Genomic DNA, 15,818 nt, shown 5'->3' on the forward strand with positions numbered 1-15,818 from the left:
TAGGTTTGAGGTTAAGCTTCTGTGAAGACCACACTGGATCCAAACTGGTCACACCACATCTTTATAGAGCTGGCTTTGTACACGGGGGGGGGAACAGTCATGCTGGAACAGAAATGGACCTTTACCAAACTGCTACCACAAAGGCACAATTGTCTACAATGTCTTTGTATGATGTAGTATTAAAAGTACCCTACAATGGAGACACCTAAACTTAACATGGAGGGGGTTCCCATATTTTTGGCCTTATAGCGTATAATGCAGCAAATCTTGATTTTTCCTGCAAAAGTCAGGCTTGGCTCCACCATTCACAGTGCTGGTCAGATTGGTGGTAATAGATGCAATTGAACTCTCTGCCTCCAGTAATTTGGCCGGGATAGTTAGCTGATGGCTGAGGGTGCCAATGGTCATCATCCTTGTAGTAGCTTGGCATTGTGAAGATCCCTCTTCAGTTTGGAGCTGGCTTTCTGTTTTGCGAGGCCTAAAGGGTATCTATAGACAAGTTTTGGCTGGAGGATGGAAAGGCTAGACCATCCATTAGGTTATTACTGCTGTCTATGTCCCCGCAGGGGAGGTTCCTCTTCTCCATTTTCACAGTGACTCTTATCACCAGGACAGGAAGTGATAGGAAATCTAAAATGTTACAGTTATCATTTTAATGTGGTATGTTCAGTGGTTGCCAGTCAGACTCCAGATGTCTTCCTCCTGTACAGTTTGGATGCTGCAAGGAATATTCAGCTTGGTTGCTATAGACATAACCCCCATTGCCCCCCCACCCCCGTACAAGGCACAGGTCTGCGATCCGCCCATGTAAGCATGCAGTGGAAGCGGCGCAGATGTTCTACAATCATGCTGTGAAGGACTTTCAGAGGACTCTCAGAGTCCCCTCATTAATCTGCCTGGATACCGACCCCCCAACAGTCGGCTCTGCCTGCGCTGCTCATTAAGACTTCACTACATGCCGTTTAATTGGGATCAGAGGGTCGATCCGTAGGAAGAGAAGACATGAAAAGGTAACCCAGATGTATCCCGACTCTGTGTCTCCAAATTACTGTACCCCTATCTTATTGCCCCACTATAATTACCAAAAATATACCGACGCAAAGGTTGGGAGTAAACTGGCCGTTTTCAGCCCCTTTGTTAATTAGATTTCTGCTTTTACAATAAGGAATATTCCTATCCGATACATGGAAAAGTCTTTGTGGGAAATAGGAAACGTCTGGATCACAATGAAACACTCCTAGAAATGTAACAATGCGGTAAAAGGGAACTGCAATCTTTATACTGTATATGTGTAAATGTGATCAGCCTGATTGCTGTATGTATATGGGCCACTATATTGGCCGGTGAGTCCTGGCCTGATAGTTCAACTGATAGTTTAGGGAGCGAAGGGTTCGATTATTGTTAAAGGGACCTGTCAGTAACTTTGCGTTGTCTCCCTAAATAAATTCCTGACATGTCACAATATCCAGCAACAGCATCATAGTCAGTGATAGTCTATAGCAGCCATTAGTAAATGGTGGACCGCGGTCTGGATCGGGACCGAGTCGCTGACCCATCCGGACCAGTCGTTGTGACATTTAGGAGCCACTTCCTTCCCCCAGACACCGCCACTGTCATTATCACAGAGCATAGCAGGAGGCGAGATAGATCAAGAGCAAGAGGCGCAGGAGCCCTGCATGGAGGGCGGGAGCTGCCCCAGATAACTTTGCATATTAACTAGCACACAGCGGTCCTAGCAACCAATAACCAGCTCCTTACATAGTTACATAGTAGGTGAGGTTGAAAAAAGACAAAAAAGTCCATCAAGTCCAACCTATGTGTGTGATTATATGTCAGTATTACATTGTATATCCCTGTATGTTGCGGTCGCTCAGGTGCTTATCTAATAGTTTTTTGAAATTATCGATGTTCCCCACTGAGACCACCGCCTGTGGAAGGGAATTCCACATCCTTGCCGCTCTTACAGTAAAGAACCCTCTACGTAGTTTAAGGTTAAACCTCTTTTCTTCTCATTTTAGTGAGTGGCCCCTAGTCTTGTTAACTCCCTTTCGCTGAAAAGTTTTATCCCTATTGTAGGGTCACCAGTACGGTATTTGTATATTGAAATCATATCCCCTCTCAAGCGTCTCTTCTCCAGAGAGAATAAGTTCAGTGCTCGCAACCTTTCCTCATAACTAAGATCCTCCAGACCCTTTATTAGCTTTGTTGCCCTTCTTTGTACTTGCTCCATTTCCAGTACATCCCTCCTGAGGACTGGTGCCCAGAACTGGACAGCATACTCCAGGTGCGGCCGGACCAGAGTCTTGTAGAGCGGGAGAATTATCGTTTTATCTCTGGAGTTGATCCCCTTTTTAATGCCAATATTCTGTTTGCTTTGTTAGCAGTAGCTTGGCATTGCATGCCCTTGCTGAGCCTATCATCTACTAGGACCCCCAGGTCCTTTTCCATCCTAGATTCCCCCAGAGGTTCTCCCCCCCCCCCAGTGTATAGATTACATTCATATTTTTGACACCCAAATGCATTATTTTACATTTTTCTACATTAAACCTCATTTGCCATGTAGTCGCCCACCCCATTAATTTGTTCAGATTTTCTTGCAAGGTTTCCACATCCTGCGGAGAAGTTATTGCCCTGCTTAGCTTAGTATCGTCTGCAAATACAGAGATTGAACTGTTTATCCCATCCTCCAGGTCGTTTATGAACAAATTAAATAGGATTGGTCCCAGCACAGAACCCTGGGGAACCCCACTACCCACCCCTGACCATTCCGAGTACTCCCCATTTATCACCACCCTCTGAACTCGCCCTTGTAGCCAGTTTTCAATCCATGTACTCACCCTATGGTCCATGCCAACGCACCTTATTTTGTACAGTAAACGTTTATGGGGAACTGTGTCAAATGCTTTTGTAAAATCCAGATACACCACGTCTACGGGCCTTCCTTTATCTAGATGGCAACTCACCTCCTCATAGAAGGTTAGTAGATTGGTTTGGCAAGAACGATTCTTCTATGTATGTAACTAATATGCAAAGTTAAAGTCAGCAGCTACAAATAATGTAGCTGCTGACTTTTAACATTAGGACATTTACCTGTCCTGGAGTCAAGCGATGTCGGCACCCCAGCCAATGTTTCCATCAGCTCACAGGTGTTGCCCCTGCCATTTGTAGTAAGGGAACCTGGCAGTGCAACCTTGCAGGCTTCACAGCCGGTTCCCTACTGCTGTGCTTTCGGAATGGCCCGACCGCAGGGGGAAGGAGGAGTGGAGCTGAAACTTCCGAATAATCGCGCCGTGGCGCAATCTCCTGGAATTGGTGGAATTGGGGACAGGCATCTGTCAAAAAGAACCTGCCCCCCCCCCCCCCCACGCCCGAAAGGTGCCAAACGTGGCACCGGAGGGGGGGAGGAGTCAGGTATACGATGCTTCCCTTTTTGGGTGGAACGCCACTTTAAGGTCTCCACTCATTGACTCTGCCTAGGCTGAGATGATTTTATCAATCTGCTGCAGGCAGAAGGAAGCATTTTCTCAGTCTCCTCTCCCCAGGGATCAGAATGCAACATTATAATTTTGTAACAAATTACAAGGTGATTACAGAAGGGGGCTGATCTGTCTCAGACATTTGTGTGCACAAAGCAAGGTCCATTAAGACATGGAGTCCTGACCTCAACCTGATAGAATACCTTTGGGATGAATTAGAGCGGACACTGCAAGCCAGGCCTTCTCGTCCAACATCAGTGCCTGACCTTACAAATACGCTCCTGGAAGAATGGTCAAACATTTCCATAGACGCCCTCCTAAACCTTGTGGACGGCCTTCCCAGAAGAGTTGAAGCTGTTATAGCTACAAAGGGTGGGCCAACTCAATATTGAACCCTACAGACTAAGACTGGGATGTCATTAAAGTTCATGTGTGTGTAAAGGCAATAGGAGTCTGTAGTCTCCCCGGTTATTTGAATTTCTCGTATCTCTGAACTTTGTTACATTATCACTTTTTCTATTCTTCTGATTAGTCTCCAAAAATGATACAGTCTGTCAAACTATTAACTGAAGTACACTGATTAACACCTTGAAAGTCATTTGCCCCCTGTGAATGTGTGGAATTCAGGTCCCCACCCCCCCAGATTCTTTTAATCTCCTGTTGATCCTCTGCAGGTCCCGATTTGCAGCCTGTCGGACCTGATGCTCTGCGGGATGGGCGCCTGCAGCAGAAAGGCTCTGACACTACTCAGCAGCGTGTTCGCCGTCTGCGGCCTGGGGCTTCTGGGAATCGCCGTCAGCACCGATTACTGGCTCTACCTGGAAGAGGGGATCATCCTGCCACAAAACCAGACCAACGAGATCAAAATGTCCCTTCATTCCGGCCTGTGGAGAGTCTGCTTCCTGGCAGGTAAGTGTACAATCACCTACACACCTTCCCAACCACCATTGTATCCAGCTGAACTATGGTCATGACCGTACACAAAGACTGAGAGGAATGGACTATGGTCAGGACCGTACACAAAGACTGAGAGGAATGGACTATGGTCAGGACTGTACACAAAGACTGAGAGGAATGGACTATGGTCAGGACCGTACACAAAGACTGAGAGGAATGGACTATGGTCAGGACCGTACACAAAGACTAAGAGGAATGGACTATGGTCAGGAACATACACAAAGACAGAGAGGAATGGACTATGGTCAGGACCATACACAAAGACTGAGAGGAATGGACTATGGTCAGGACCATACACAAAGACTGAGAGGAATGGACTATGGTCAGGACCATACACAAAGATTGAGAGGAATGGACTATGGTCATGACCATACACAAAGACTAAGAGGAATGGACTATGGTCAGGACCGTACACAAAGACTGAGAGGAATGGACTATGGTCAGGACCGTACACAAAGACTGAGAGGAATGGACTATGGTCAGGACCGTACACAAAGACTGAGAGGAATGGACTATGGTCAGGACCACACACAAAGACTGAGAGGAATGGACTATGGTCAGGACCGTACACAAAGACAGAGAGGAATGGACTATGGTCAGGACCGTACAAAAAGACAGAGAGGAATGGACTATGGTCAGGACCATACACAAAGACTGAGAGGAATGGACTATGGTCAGGACCGTACACAAAGACTGAGAGGAATGGACTATGGTCAGGACCGTACACAAAGACTGAGAGAAATGGACTATGGTCAGGACCGTACACAAAGACTGAGAGAAATGGACTATGGTCAGGACTGTACACAAAGACAGAGAGGAATGGACTATGGTCAGGACCGTACACAAAGACAGAGAGGAATGGACTATGGTCAGGACCGTACACAAAGACTGAGAGGAATGGACTATGGTCAGGACCACACACAAAGACTGAGAGAAATGGACTATGGTCAGGACTGTACACAAAGACAGAGAGGAATGGACTATGGTCAGGACCGTACACAAAGACTGAGAGGAATGGACTATGGTCAGGACCGTACACAAAGACTGAGAGAAATGGACTATGGTCAGGACCGTACACAAAGACTGAGAGAAATGGACTATGGTCAGGACTGTACACAAAGACAGAGAGGAATGGACTATGGTCAGGACCGTACACAAAGACAGAGAGGAATGGACTATGGTCAGGACCGTACACAAAGACTGAGAGGAATGGACTATGGTCAGGACCACACACAAAGACTGAGAGAAATGGACTATGGTCAGGACTGTACACAAAGACAGAGAGGAATGGACTATGGTCAGGACCGTACACAAAGACAGAGAGGAATGGACTATGGTCAGGACCGTACACAAAGACTGAGAGGAATGGACTATGGTCAGGACCACACACAAAGACTGAGAGGAATGGACTATGGTCAGGACCACACACAAAGACTGAGAGGAATGGACTATGGTCAGGACCGTACACAAAGATTTAGAGGAATGGACTATGGTCAGGACTGTACACAAAGACTGAGGGGAATGGACTATGGTCAGGACCGTACACAAAGACTGAGAGGAATGGACTATGGTCAGGACCATACACAAAGACTGAGAGGAATGGACTATGGTCAGGACCGTACACAAAGACTGAGAGGAATGGACTATGGTCAGGACCATACACAAAGACTGAGAGGAATGGACTATGGTCAGGACCGTACACAAAGACAGAGAGGAATGGACTATGGTCAGGACCGTACACAAAGACAGAGAGGAATGGACTATGGTCAGGACCGTACACAAAGACTAAGAGGAATGGACTATGGTCAGGACCGTAGACAAAGACTGAGAGGAATGGACTATGGTCAGGACCGTACACAAAGACTGAGAGGAATGGACTATGGTCAGGACTGTACACAAAGACTGAGAGGAATGGACTATGGTCAGGACCGTACACAAAGACTGAGAGGAATGGACTATGGTCAGGACCGTACACAAAGACAGAGAGGAATGGACTATGGTCAGGACCGTACACAAAGACAGAGAGGAATGGACTATGGTCAGGACCGTACACAAAGACTAAGAGGAATGGACTATGGTCAGGACCGTACACAAAGACTGAGAGGAATGGACTATGGTCAGGACCGTAGACAAAGACTGAGAGGAATGGACTATGGTCAGGACCGTACACAAAGACTGAGAGGAATGGACTATGGTCAGGACCGTACACAAAGACTGAGAGGAATGGACTATGGTCAGGACCGTACACAAAGACTGAGAGGAATGGACTATGGTCAGGACCGTACACAAAGACTGAGAGGAATGGACTATGGTCAGGACCGTACACAAAGACTGAGAGGAATGGACTATGGTCAGGACCATACACAAAGACTGAGAGGAATGGACTATGGTCAGGACTTGTTTCACTTTAAGCATTATTAAAATCACTGCTCCCGAAAAAACGGCCGTTTTTTAAAACTTTTTTTGTGCATTGATCCATGTCCCCTGGGGCGGGACCCGGGTCCCCAAACACTTTTTATGACAATAACTTGCATATAAGCCTTTAAAATGAGCACTTTTGATTTCTCCCATAGACTTTTAAAGGGTGTTCCGCGACTTTCGAATTTCCAGCGAACACCCCAAATTGTTCGCTAATCGGCAAACAGCCCATGTTCGAGTCGAACTCATGTTCAACCTGAACATAAAGCCCATCGCTAGTCAGGACTGTACACAAAGACAGAGAAGAATGGACTATGGTCAGGACCGTACACAAAGACTGAGAGGAATGAACTATGGTCAGGACCGTACACAAAGACTGAGAGGAATGGACTATGGTCAGGACCGTACACAAAGACTGAGAGGAATGGACTATGGTCAGGACCGTACACAAAGACTGAGAGGAATGAACTATGGTCAGGACCGTACACAAAGACTGAGAGGAATGGACTATGGTCAGGACCGTACACAAAGACAGAGAAGAATGGACTATGGTCAGGACCGTACACAAAGACTGAGAGGAATGGACTATGGTCAGGACCGTACACAAAGACTGAGAGGAATGGACTATGGTCAGGACCATACACAAAGAATGAGAGGAATGGACTATGGTCAGGACCATACACAAAGACAGAGAGGAATGGACTATGGTCAGGACCGTACACAAAGACTGAGAGGAATGGACTATGGTCAGGACCGTACACAAAGACTGAGAGGAATGGACTATGGTCAGGACCGTACACAAAGACTGAGAGGAATGGACTATGGTCAGGACCGTACACAAAGACTGAGAGGAATGGACTATGGTCAGGACCGTACACAAAGACTGAGAGGAATGGACTATGGTCAGGACCGTATACAAAGACTGAGAGGAATGTACTATGGTCAGGACCGTACACAAAGACAGAGAGGAATGGACTATGGTCAGGACCATACACAAAGATTGAGAGGAATGGACTATGGTCAGGACCATACACAAAGATTGAGAGGAATGGACTATGGTCAGGACCATACACAAAGATTGAGAGGAATGGACTATGGTCAGGACCGTACACAAAGACTGAGAGGAACGGACTATGGTCAGGACCGTACACAAAGACTGAGAGGAACGGACTATGGTCAGGACCGTACACAAAGACTGAGAGGAACGGACTATGGTCAGGACCACACACAAAGACTGAGAGGAATGGACTATGGTCAGGACCGTACACAAAGACAGAGAGGAATGGACTATGGTCAGGACCGTACACAAAGACTGAGAGGAATGGACTATGGTCAGGACCGTACACAAAGACTGAGAGGAATGGACTATGGTCAGGACCGTACACAAAGACTGAGAGGAATGGACTATGGTCAGGACCGTACACAAAGACTGAGAGGAATGGACTATGGTCAGGACCGTACACAAAGACTGAGAGGAATGGACTATGGTCAGGACCGTACACAAAGACTGAGAGGAATGGACTATGGTCAGGACAGTACACAAAGACTGAGAGGAACGGACTATGGTCAGGAACGTACACAAAGACTGAGAGGAATGGACTATGGTCAGGACCATACACAAAGACTGAGAGGAATGGACTATGGTCAGGACCATACACAAAGACTGAGAGGAATGGACTATGGTCAGGACCGTACACAAAGACTGAGAGGAATGGACTATGGTCAGGACCATACACAAAGACTGAGAGGAATGGACTATGGTCAGGACCGTACACAAAGACTGAGAGGAATGGACTATGGTCAGGACCGTACACAAAGACTGAGAGGAATGGACTATGGTCAGGACCGTACACAAAGACTGAGAGGAATGGACTATGGTCAGGACCGTACACAAAGACTGAGAGGAATGGACTATGGTCAGGACCGTACACAAAGACTGAGAGGAATGGACTATGGTCAGGACCGTACACAAAGACTGAGAGGAATGGACTATGGTCAGGACCGTACACAAAGACTGAGAGGAATGGACTATGGTCAGGACCGTACACAAAGACTGAGAGGAATGGACTATGGTCAGGACCGTACACAAAGACCCTATAGATCTATACATACAGGCAGGGCTTTTTTTTTTCTTCCAGAGAATAGGTGTAGGTACTCCCCTCTTGTCTCCACCCACCTCCGCACACTGACCCTTGGTTCCCCCACCTACCCACCTCCCAGCACCGCCCCTTTTAGAGAATACAGTATGGAGTTTGTCAAATGTATGGAGACAGCAATGAAGCCTTAAGAATTTAGAGAAGATCTGTAAAGAAGAGTGGACCAAAATCCCTCCTGAGATGTGTGCAAACCTGATCATCATCTACAAGAAACGTCTGACCTCTGTGATCACCAACAAGGGTTTCTCCACCAACTACTAAGTCATGTTTTGCTTGGGAATCAAATACTTATTTTACTCACTGAACTGCAACATAAATTATAAAATTTGTATCATGCATTTTTTTCTGGATTTTTTGGTTGATATTCTGTCTCTATCATATAAAATACACCTACAATAAGAATTATAGACCCTTCATTTCTTTGTAAGTGGTCTACAGGGGATCAGATCATTATTTTCCCATCTGTACATTAATAGAATGAAATAGAAAGTCCAGGAATGCAGAAAGGATTGATACAAGTCACTTAAAGGGGCCCCCTTTATGTCCAGCTCTGTAGAGGCCGTAGTCTTCTCCGGGACCTCTGTGGTGTCCCCTGTGTCCTCCGTACCGCGGGATCCACAGGAGCTCCCAGCGCCGCAGGAACTGGCGCAGTGCCAGGCCTCCCTCTACGTGACCCCGTTACTGGGGTATTTTTAGCTCCCAGCTCCGTTATAATTTATAGAGCGGTCGGAGAAGTCATTGTATGAGATGTGGATTCCACGCCGGGCAGCCGTCTCCTTTCATTCACGAAAACCTTCTGACCACTGAATAATGTATAACCTTCAAAGTGAACCTGTCATGTTGACTTCTTTCAGGGAGTCTCTGACCTGGAAGACTTACTGAGGTCGGGAGACCCAACTTCACTGGCCCTAAGCTTGTTCACCAGGTGATGAGAGGCAAAGTGGTTGTAATCCTCAGATATGAAATCTGAACAAAGCATATTCCTCTATAGCAGGGGTAGGCAACCTGGGGCCCTCCCAGCTGTTGCAGAACTACAAGTCCCTTCATGCCTCTGGGAATAACTGTAACTGCTGGAGGGCCCCGGGTTGCCTTCCCCTGCTCTATAGTGTGTACTTGTCTCAGTCCAGAGCACTAAGTGTCATCTCTGTCTACTGCCTCCTTCCTCTGCTATCTGCAGGAGTCACTTCTGACAGGTTTTCCTGACACCAAGATACCAGAACAAAAGGCACGCAATGTCCTACAGATGTGCTCAAAAGTTTGCCTCGGTGACATTTCGGCATTGCTATTGAGGATATGACCGATCATGCTTTTTGGACAGTGATGATATGAAGCCATTTATTATCACAGAGTTGCTTGGCTCCTTTGTAAAACCTAATGATAAAAAATTCCCTCAAATGACCCTGATGAAGCGTTTCCATCCCCTCGGAATGTTTGGCCTTGGTACAGACACACAAGGGGACACACAAGGCCAATTAAAGGTTCATTTCCCACATCTGTGGCTTTTAAAATACAATTAGTGTCTGTGTATAAATAGTCAATGAGTTGGTTAGCTCTCACATGGATGCACTGAGCAGGCTGGATACTGAGCCATGGGGGAGCAGAAAAGAACTGTCAAAAAGACCTGTGTAACAAGGTAATGGAGCTTTATAAAGATGGAAAAGGATATAAAACGATACCCAAAGCCTTGAATATGCCAGTCACTACTGTTCAATCACTTATTAAGAAATGGAAAAGTCGGGGATCTCTTGATACCAAGCCAAGGTCAGTTAGACCAAGAAAGATTGCATCCACAACTGCCAGAAGAATTGTTCAGGGAAACAAAGAAAAACCCCACAGGCAACCTCAGAAGCAGAAGTGACCCATCCATTGTGGGCACACGGGCACCACCTCTCCTATCCACCACCGCCGCCCTCTCCATCCATGTGCCTGGCCCCTTTCAGGACTGAATTCCTATGGCGGGGTGTGTTTTTAAGCACCTGATTAGGGCCAGAGGCTTTAATAGGCTTCAAAATAGGGTGGACTCGGGGCGCAGAGCTTTGCATCTGGAGCCCACCCAGGTGTGTTGCAACAGCAAATTAATATTCGCTGTTGCAACACTGATCCTCCTCCCGGCCAATCACATGTTTGGCTGAAAGGACAGGCGATCCTATTGGATGCCTAGGAGGAGGGGAGGAGACGCTCTGCGGAAGCGAGGAGGAGAAGACACAGGAGCCGCTGCCTGATGCCTGCCGCAGCCTGATGTCCTCCAATGTCCAATCCCTGCCGATGCCTGATCCCCGCTGCTGCCCAATGTGCCCGCCGCTGCCCGATCCCCGCCGCTGCCCGATGTGCACGCCGCCTAGATGGGGTAAGTGCCGGTGGACCACCAGACAGTGAGGGGGGGGTTTGAGGTGCCCTGGGGGGGGGGTGGTTGTTTTTCCGCCTCCCCCCTAAACAAAAAAACACCAGCCACCACTGCTCAGGAGAAATACAGGCTGCTCTGGAAAAAGACGGTGTGGTTGTTTCAAGGAGCACAATACAACGATACATTAACAAAAATGAGCTGCATGGTCAAGTTGCCAGAAAGAAGCCTTTACTGTGCCAAAGCCACAAAAAAAAAGCCGATTACAATATGGCCGACAACACCTTCATACCCCTTCCAGCTTCTGGCACACTGTAATCTGGAGTGACGAGACTAAAATAGAGCTTTATGATCACAACCATAAGCGCTATGTTTGGAGAGGAAGAATACCATCCCCACTGTGAAGCATGGTGGTGGCTCACTGATGTTTTGGGGTGTGTGAGCTCTAAAGGCACGAGTGGGGAATCCTGTGAAAATTGATGACAAGAGGAACGCAGTGTGTTATCAGAAAATACCGACAGACAGTTTGCATTCTTCTGCAGGAAATCTGCGCATGGGACGCTCTTGGACTTTCCAGCAATGACCCGAATGACAAGGCTAAGCTGACCCTCCAGTGGTTACGGCAGAGCAGGGCTTTTTTTCACGTGGAACTCAGTTCTACCACCTCTGGCTCAGACCCTTTGGTGCCTGCTCACCACAATCACTTGTAAACACAGAAGTCCGGTTTCTGTGTTTATAAGTGAAAGCTCTGCAGTCTGTGTGCAACCCTCATGAACTCTGCACTCGGTATGTAATGCAATCCTGGTATTTAATGCCCCTTTAAGACCCTCCTACAGTTTTGTGAAATCTGACCACACCCACTATTTGATTGGGAGGGTGTGTGTGGGAAAGAGGGGTTTTGGGGGGGTCGTGGTTGAGTTCCAGCACCTATCGTTTGAGAAAAAAAGCCCTGCAGCAGAGAAAGGTGAAGGTTCTGGAGTGACCATCACAGTCTCCTGACCTTCATATCATCGAGCCGCTCTGGAGAGATCTCAGAAGTGCTCCCCATGCAAGACGACCGAAGACTTTGCATGACCTGGAGGCTTTGTACCAAGGTGAACGGGCAGCTGCAAGAATTCGGTGGCATCTCATTGGTTTACTTGTTACCATGTTGTATTTTATTATTTAGGCCAGTGATCATCAACTCTGTCCTCAGGACCCACTAACAGGCCAGGTTTTACGTATTACCTCGGGGAGATGCAGACTAGAATACTGCAATCACTGAGCAGCAAATCATATCACCTGTGATGTATTTCAGTTATCTTGCAAACCTGGCCTGTTAGTGGGTCCTGAGGACAGGAGCTGATGACCACTGATTTAGGCCATTCTGTTATCACCTCGTTACTCAGTGTTTCTCAACTCCAATCCTCAAGGCGCCCCAACAGGTCATGTTTTCAGGCTCTCCATTATTTTGCACAGGTGATGTGATCCGTTTCACTGTCTTAGTAATTACCACAGCTGTTTCATCTGAAGGAAATCCTGAAAACATGACCTGTTGGGGCGCCTTGAGAACTGGAGTTGAGAAACACGGAGTTACAGAATATGAAGTCCATTAGAAAGAAATGAAATGTATTCTGGCTGCTCACTCATGTTTTCTTTAAAAATGGTACATCCCGTATATTACCAATTCTCCGGAGGGGGTACAAACAATTGTATCTTTATCATATGTGTATATAGGATTAAAGCACTGAGTGAGTTTTGCAGCAATGCTTAGGGGTGTACGCTGATCTCTAAATAATGATGGTGGGATGCTTTTCTATTCAGGCTGCAAAGAAGGACCCTTGCGCTGTGCGGAAGCAGTGGTCTCTCTGCAGAGGTCTGACGTGCCTCTTCTGAGTCAGAGCTTATCAGCATGGAGCATGAGATTTGCTGAGTGCAAAAATGTAGCTATGCCTCAACAGAGGGTGTGTCAGACCTCGGCATAGAGACCACTGCTTTCACGCAGAGAGCAGGGGTCCTTCTCTGCATCATGTTGGCAGGTGACAGGTTTTTCTACTCAGGCTGTGGCTGGTTTGTATGAAAATGAACTGTTAGACAGTGAACACCTTATATTTTGTTGCGGAATAGAAATGTAGAATACATTGGATTATACTGAATGTTCCGTTGGGCTTTATCATGTTGTGTCCTCTGGCAGGTGAAGAACAAGGACGATGTTTCACCATCGAGTATGTGATGCCCATGAACGTCCAGATGACATCAGAGTCCACCATCAGCGTGCTGAGTGAGTCAAAGAAAATCTATAAATTGTTCCTTGTTCACAGGTTGGATGGTCCCAGCAGTATTTATCTGCCATATGAATGTATTATGTGGATGGGTGATGATTAAATAATTCAGAAACAAAGTGCAACAATGTTCAAAAAAGAGAAACAAATACACACACTGCTACTATTTTGCCAGGACACCGCCACCCCCTATTTATGTGTCCGGCCCCTTTCAAGACACCGGGCGCGTAAATTCCAGCGGCGGGGGGGGTGTTTTTTTTTTTTTTTTAAGCACTTGATTGTAGCCAGAGGCTCTAAAAGGGTTCAAAATAAGGTGGGCTCATGGAGCAGAGCATTGCGCCAGGAGCCCACCCAACACCGAATGAATATTTGCTGTTGAAACACAGATCCTCAATCCGGACCAATCAGAAGCAGGTCTGAGACCTGTTTTCTGATTGGCCGAAAAGAGAAGAGTCCCAACTGGCTGCCGAGGAGGAAGGAAGGAAACGGAAGCCACCGCGATGCCCGTGAAGAGCAGGGGAAGGGAAAGCCGTCGCCGCCGGTGAAGCTCGGGAGAAGTGCTGCCCACCATAGATAGGGTAAGAGCCACCCGACCGACCCGAGGTGGTACTGTTTTCCACCCCTCCCCTCCAAAAAAAAAAAAAAAGTACCACCTGCCGCCACTGGCCATACTTCTCCTTTAATGCATGTTTTGGGAGGTGTTGCCACAACAAACAAGTGAGGTTGAGCCCGGGTGGCCCAATGGAGCCCGGGAAGCCCATAGAATGCAACATTTTGGGGAACCAAAAAATGGCTATAAACTCGTAAATGAAACTCATAGATGTGAATGGGCCCTTGGGGGTGGGGGGGGGGTGGGAGGGGAAGGGTGTTGAAGAGTGATGTCCTGCAGTCTATATTGTTTCAGTTGAGGATATGAGAGCACATGAGCAGGAATAGGGTTACCACCCATCTGGGATTCACCCGGACAGTCCAGGTTTTGAATCGTTCGTCCGGGTTTTAGACCCAGACACAATATTCAGAATAGACTGTGGCTCCCCAAGTAACTGAGTACCACACGTAGTGTGCACGCGGGCCCTACCCCCATACACGGGCAGGAGAGTAGAGAGGGCTTGATCTGCTCCTCCTCCTCCTACCCTTACCCCTCTCTCTCTGCCCACCCACACTCCAATCCCCAGCGTTCGGCGCCTCAGGAAAGGAATTTTGTGGGCTGGAAGTTTGAAGCTTAGCAACCAGCAGATAAAAGGTGTTGATGCCAGAGCTGCCATCCTTGGGTGAGTGAGCTCACCATCCAATGTCTGTGGTTGAAGTTTCCCCCCTCCCTCCCTTCTCTCTCCTGCCTCTGAGCGAGTTAATACACTTAGGTAAGGGGGACTCAGATATAAGGGCTGCCCTGTGAACTCTGATGTAAGGGGGGATTTGGGGGCCCTATTTTAAGGGGGAATGCTGGGAACTCTGATGTAAGTGGGTTCCCCTTTATACCCACAGTCCACAGCATTCCCGTTAACATTTTTTTATATTTTATTGCTGTGCGCGGCTGAGGTGTTGGGATCTGGCTTAAAGAAAAGGTTGTGACCCTGAGCAGGAATGAAGGGCAATGTGAGAGATTAGCGGTAGAATGGTCGGTATAGGAGGAGGAGCCACCATCACCTTGCAGCAATTCTTTCTGCTGCCCCGGTTGTTGGACACTTGCGTCCTTCACCCTCAATGTAGTCGCCATGCCCTGCCAAACATGTGCTACTCTGACTGCAGATCTGTATAGGGGTCTAACTCAGGGTTGCCCACTTTTCTTCAAGCCAAACCCGAACACTTTAGCGCCGAACAGTGTGTGTGTGGGGGGGGGGGGGGCACTGTGGACTTTTGTGTTGAGGGGAACGCTGATGTAAGAGGATTTCTATTCACCAAAGCTCCTCCTTACCTCTGAGTCCCCCTTACCTTCGTGTACTCACTTGCTCGGAGGCAGGAGAGAGAAGGGAGGGAAAGCTTCATTCACAGACAGTGAATGGTGAGCTCACTCACTCACCCCGAGGATGGAGGCTCAGGCATCGGCACCTTTCATCCACCATGTATCTGCAGGTTGCTGGGTTTCATATTTTCCAGCCATACATCCCTTTTCTGAGGCACAGCACACCTGGGATTGGAGTGACACAGAGAGGTAGGGGTTTGGAAGAGGAGGAGCAGATTGAGCCCTCTCTCCTCTCCCGTCCATGCA

At 47.6% G+C, this 15,818-nt stretch overlaps 1 protein-coding gene across 2 annotated transcripts in view; it reads left to right on the forward strand.

Moving 5' to 3' along the window:
• Positions 1–15,818, forward strand: part of CACNG5 (calcium voltage-gated channel auxiliary subunit gamma 5) — an 80,177-nt gene that overhangs the window by 45,341 nt on the left and 19,018 nt on the right. Inside the window, exons 1-3 of one of the 2 annotated variants that reach the window (XM_073607141.1) lie at positions 831–1,010; positions 4,151–4,385; positions 13,522–13,608. In XM_073607141.1, coding sequence (XP_073463242.1) covers positions 4,178–4,385; positions 13,522–13,608 — 295 coding nt within the window. In that variant the 5' untranslated portion in view covers positions 831–1,010; positions 4,151–4,177. Of the gene's footprint in view, positions 1–830; positions 1,011–4,150; positions 4,386–13,521; positions 13,609–15,818 lie in introns of those variants that run through there. The other variant, XM_073607140.1, reaches the window with a different exon arrangement.

Source organism: Aquarana catesbeiana, linkage group LG12 (genome assembly GCF_042186555.1).
Source record: "Aquarana catesbeiana isolate 2022-GZ linkage group LG12, ASM4218655v1, whole genome shotgun sequence".
Lineage (NCBI taxonomy): Eukaryota > Metazoa > Chordata > Amphibia > Anura > Ranidae > Aquarana > Aquarana catesbeiana.